The sequence below is a fragment of the Nansenia antarctica genome, assembly GCF_963989245.1.
Source record: "Nansenia antarctica genome assembly, chromosome: 20".
Taxonomy (NCBI): domain Eukaryota; kingdom Metazoa; phylum Chordata; class Actinopteri; order Argentiniformes; family Microstomatidae; genus Nansenia; species Nansenia antarctica.
In genome coordinates, this window is record NC_137693.1 from 11,168,803 (window position 1) to 11,173,943 (window position 5,141).

Genomic DNA, 5,141 nt, shown 5'->3' on the forward strand with positions numbered 1-5,141 from the left:
TCCTTTTAAATATTATTATTATTTAAACATATCATTTATCACAAGTCATTTAGCAGAGGCTTTCATCCAAAGCGACCTAAAATAAGTACATTTATCTCGAAAATAAGTGCATTTATCTCGGTAAAGTAAATCAACTATACATTTACCATAAGTAAAACCTTCTATATAAGAACGAAGTGCCGTCGGCGGTCACAGTTCTTTTTCTTTCTTTCTTATTAATTATTTATTTCTTTTGGGCATTCTTTTGGGGGGGGCATATGAATAAAACTGATAACTGTATCACAAAACTGGATGTTTACTTTGTGTTCCAAATACATATTCATTAAAGCAGTGACATGTGGTTGATTCATCATCTACATTCATGACAGTCCCTCTTTTCAAAGCCACCAAGAATGCTTCCTTTCAGCTTCCTCTCCACGTTAGCGAGCACACAAGGACGCCTGTTGTGTGGCTGTAAAGAAAAGCGTCAACAGAGAGCGTCAACACACACCACACAGTGCTTTTCTTAAACGCCATAGCGGCCGTGGCTCAGGAGGTAGAGCCGGCGTCTAACGATCGCAAGGTCGGCGGTAAGGCGGTTCGATCCCCGGCTGGCCACGTGTCGAGGAGGTGTCGTTGGGCAAGACACTGAAGCCCAAATTGCTCCCAGTGAGCGGGCCGGCCGGCGCCTTGCATGGTAGCTTGCCGCCATCGGTGTGTGAATGTGTGTGTGAACGGGTGAATGAGAGGCCGTTGTAAAGCGCTTTGGAATAAGGCGCTATATAAGTGCAGTCTGTTGTTCACCACGCATAGCGATTCGCTCCTATTTCATGCTGATTCGTTCTGCTCCTGTCCTGTCGCTCAAACCAAACCCCTCCCCCTCCCTCTCTTGGTCCCGCCCAGCTGCTGGCCAAAGACCCTGATGATAGGCTGGGCTGCCAGGGGGGCGGGGCCGCAGACCTGAAGGCCCACCCCATCTTCCGTTCCATCAACTTCAAACGGTTGGAGGCTGGCATGCTGAAGGCTCCCTTCACCCCTGATGTAAGTCACCCACACACACTCCCCCACACACACACACACACACACACACACACACACACACACACCTTCACACCTTCACACCTTCACTCCTGATGTAAGTCACCCTAGAGGAGACCTCAGTCCATCCCCTGGCAGGGAGAGGTCAGCCACACACACACACACACACACACACACACACACACACACACACACACACACACTTCACAAATATACACACACACACACACACTTCACAAATATACACACAAATATACACACACACACTTCACAAATATACACACACACACACATACACACACTTCACAAATATACACACAAATATACACACACACACACTTCACAAATATACACACATACACACTTCACAAATATACACACACACACACACACTTCACAAACATATACACACACACACACACCTCACTGAGTGTGTGTGTGTGTGTGTGTGTGAGTGTGTGTCTAACTGGCCATGACCAATGTGTGAGATGGCGTGGTGATGAGGAGCGTGGTGTGCAGAGTGAGGTATCAGGGTGAGATGGCGTGGTGATGAGCAGCGGTGTGTGCAGAGTGAGGTATCAGCCAGACAAAGCGGGTCTGTGTGCTGTGCTGTCTGGTAGGAGCCCTTCATGTGCCTGTTGCATGGTTTCATTACAAACATTATGCACATGTTTGGCCTTCAGTAGCACGTGCAGTTCTCAGTGTGACCAGCGGGGGCAGCAACACAAGGTGAACATGACCTGTGTTTGCTCCCAAGGTGGTCACGGTGGCCTGTATGTTATTCATTAAATAAGCCAGGCTGATATGTGTGTGTGTGTGGTTGTGTGTGGGTGTGTTTGTGTGTGTGTGTGTGTGTGTGTGTCAGTGTCCTCTTGTGTGTGTGGTTGTGTGTCTGTGTGGTTGTGTGTGTGTGTGTGTGTGTGTGTGTGTGTGTACTCACGCTGTGTGTGTGTGTGTGGTTGTGTCTGTGTGTGTGTGTGTGTGTGTGTGTGTGTACTCACGCTGTGTGTGTGTGTGTGTGTGCGTGTGTGTGTGTGGTTGTGTGTGTGTGTGTGTGTGTACTCACGCTGTGTGTGTGTGTGTGTGTGTGTGTGGTTGTGTGTGTGTGTGTGTGTGTGTGTGTGTGTACTCACGCTGTGTGTGTGTGTGTGTGTGTGTGTGTACTCACGCTGTGTGTGTGTGTGTCCCCAGCCCCAGGCCATCTACTGTAAGGACGTGCTGGACATCGAGCAGTTCTCCACGGTGAAGGGCGTCGAGCTGGAGCCCAAGGACGACTCCTTCTACAACAAGGTCTCCACAGGCAGCGTGTCCATACCCTGGCAGGACGAGGTACACACACACACACACACACACACACACACACACACACTACACAAATATACTCTCACACACACACACACACACTACACAAATATATACTCACACACACACACACACACACACACACTACATAAATATATACTCTCACACACACACACCCACATACACACACACTACACAAACATACACACACACACACACACCCACATACACACACACTACACAAACATACACACACACACACACACACATAATGGGATCATAGTCCAGTTAGGGTATACGTACACACGTACAGACACGCAGGAGAAACAGACTCATGCAGACAGACAATATAGACGACTGATGGATAGATTATTCACAAATGTATTTGTTGTGAGTCGCTTTGGATAAAGGCGTCTGCAAAATGGCATAAATGTAAATGTCAATGTAAATGTAGATAACCTCGGGTCATAAAGGCCTGCTCTGTCTCAAAACAACCGCTGTGGCGCCAGCTTTTAATTGGCTGTCAGGGAACTCAACCCTGACCAGCGGTGTACTGGACCAGAGAGGGTATAAACCACAAGATAGGCCACTCCCTCCGTTTACTGTCACTATGGCGAGAGAGGGCGAAGTCGGAGCCAGTCACGTGCGGAGATACATTACTGACTAATTAACGACGTTATAGATTAGCGTTTATTGACAGTTGCCGTTGCTAAGTTCCTGTTGCTAGGGTCGTGTCTTTCTCGTGCCGTTTCCCCTAGCAACGTGTGTGGCTAGGGGGGAAGGAAGCCGTTTTTAAGCCGTTACAACAACTTTTAACCAATCAAACAATCGTACAAAATGTTTTTTACACACTTCAGTGATGGAAAGACTCACGTTAAAGTTGCTAACGCGTAGCATTTTGGTCTGAGTGGAGTGTTTGTCTAGCCCAGGGCACAAAACAGCGTTCGGTCTCCTTATTCAAAATAGGCGCCCAGAGAGGCTTCGCCAAGATGGCGGCGGAGTGAAGCAGCTTCCTGTTAAAGAGGCTTTGACTGTGTCTGGTCCTTTACATTTACATTCATGGCATTTAGCAGACGCCTTTGTCCAAAGTGACTTACGACAATAAAAAAGACTTAAATCATATAAACTCTGTCAAACAACAGTAACATATTAAAACATAAAGAACAAAAGAAAACAAAAATACAGTGTATTAAAGCACAACTGACAGGTCCCCGTTTTTATCTTGTCTGTGAAGGTCTAATGACGAGTGTGAATGTGGACCCCCTCTCCCCCTCCAGATGATAGAGTGTGAGTGTTTCCTGGAGCTGAACGTGTTGAACCTGGATGGGAGCGTACCACCCGACCTGGACTGGAGGGGTCAGCCCTCCCCCCCTCCCAAACAGGGGCTGCTGCAGAGGCTGTTTGGGAGACAGGTAACCCACCCCACCATAGGCCTCAAACCAGACACACACACACACACACAGGGACCACACACACACACACACACACAGGGACCAGACACACACACACACACACACACACACACACAGGGACCAGACAAACACACACACACACACATACGCACGCACACACACACACACACACACACACACACACACACACACACACACATCATTGCAGCAACAAGAGAAAATGGCAATAGTTAATAAAAAAAGCAATAAGACGAGAGACAGGCCGACTTAATGGTGTTATCGCAGTAAATTACATTTTCATTTACATTTTTATTGATTAAATGTGTTTGAGTTTTTTTGTGTGTGTGTGTGTGTGTGTGTGGGTTAATTTAAATCTTGAAAATGTGACCCTAATACAACAACCTAAATCGGTCAACAACCTAAAGTGTGATAATATTCAGTGTTTTTCCTAAGAAACTGCCTCCCTCACGTCTTGCTCTCTGGCTCCCCCCTCAGGACTGCTGTGGGAACTGCAGCGACAGCGACGAGGAGCCGACCAGGCTGTGAGGCTCCGCCCCCCCCCACTCCCAGCCGCACTGAGGATCTCATTTGTTTACAAATTTTGCACATTTGTATTTTTAAGATAGTTCTATATAAATATTGGAATGTATATTTTCAGTATATAGCCATAATGTCAATGTTATTTAAATGTGATCATGATTCAGAGCTGTCCATACAAGGGCCACAACACAATAGACAGGTAAGCCACCACTGCTACAGACACACCCTTACTGTCCCCTGACCCCCCCTCTCTGTTGATGCCGATGATGTTGTTGTTGTTATTGTTGTTGTCGTTGTTATTGTTGTTGCTGTTGTCCTCATCGTCATCAGCCAATACCGCAAGCCTTTTTTTTTTTTTATTCTTTTTTTCCTCACATTGTTTTGAATCGTTATGTGGTCAGACACCAGGTTCAGAATGGGGGATGTTGTCCATGAAAACCATACGTCCACAAATATTTTTATATTTATATATTTTTGTTTTGTTTATATTTACTTCATGTAATTCTAGACAATCAAATTAGGGTGTTGGGAGTCGTGGGCTGCAGACGACTGGGCTTTCTCTGGTGAAACACAAAAACATAAGACTGAGATTTGTTTAGGAAACAACACGCACTTTCCAAGCTCTCGAGGTGTCTCATATGTGCATGTAGGGTCTATGTAGAGGCTCGTGATATATAAACCAAATAGATATGACTAAACAATGCGTTATATAACAACAAACTGGTGCATCATAACTCTACACTCGTCTGTAAAGCCATGAGAGGCTCTTCCTGGGAACCTGGGTATGACTAGCATGTTTCCGCTATATTTGGAGTGAAATGACAAAAAAAAAGAAGAAGATTGTTTTCCATTTCCTCATTTTTAGTCCTT

The 5,141-nt window shown here is 46.0% G+C and overlaps 1 protein-coding gene across 1 annotated transcript in view; it reads left to right on the plus strand.

The window, feature by feature from the left end:
* The window catches only part of grk6 (G protein-coupled receptor kinase 6), a gene marked incomplete at both ends in the record, with an annotated part of 41,318 nt that extends 37,041 nt beyond the window's left edge, over positions 1 to 4,277 (plus strand). The window contains 4 exons of the mRNA XM_080549881.1: positions 883 to 1,020; positions 2,209 to 2,346; positions 3,597 to 3,731; positions 4,227 to 4,277. Of these exons, the coding sequence (XP_080406007.1) occupies positions 883 to 1,020; positions 2,209 to 2,346; positions 3,597 to 3,731; positions 4,227 to 4,277 (462 nt within the window). The remainder of the gene's footprint in view (positions 1 to 882; positions 1,021 to 2,208; positions 2,347 to 3,596; positions 3,732 to 4,226) is intronic.
* Positions 4,278 to 5,141: the final 864 nt, after the last annotated feature.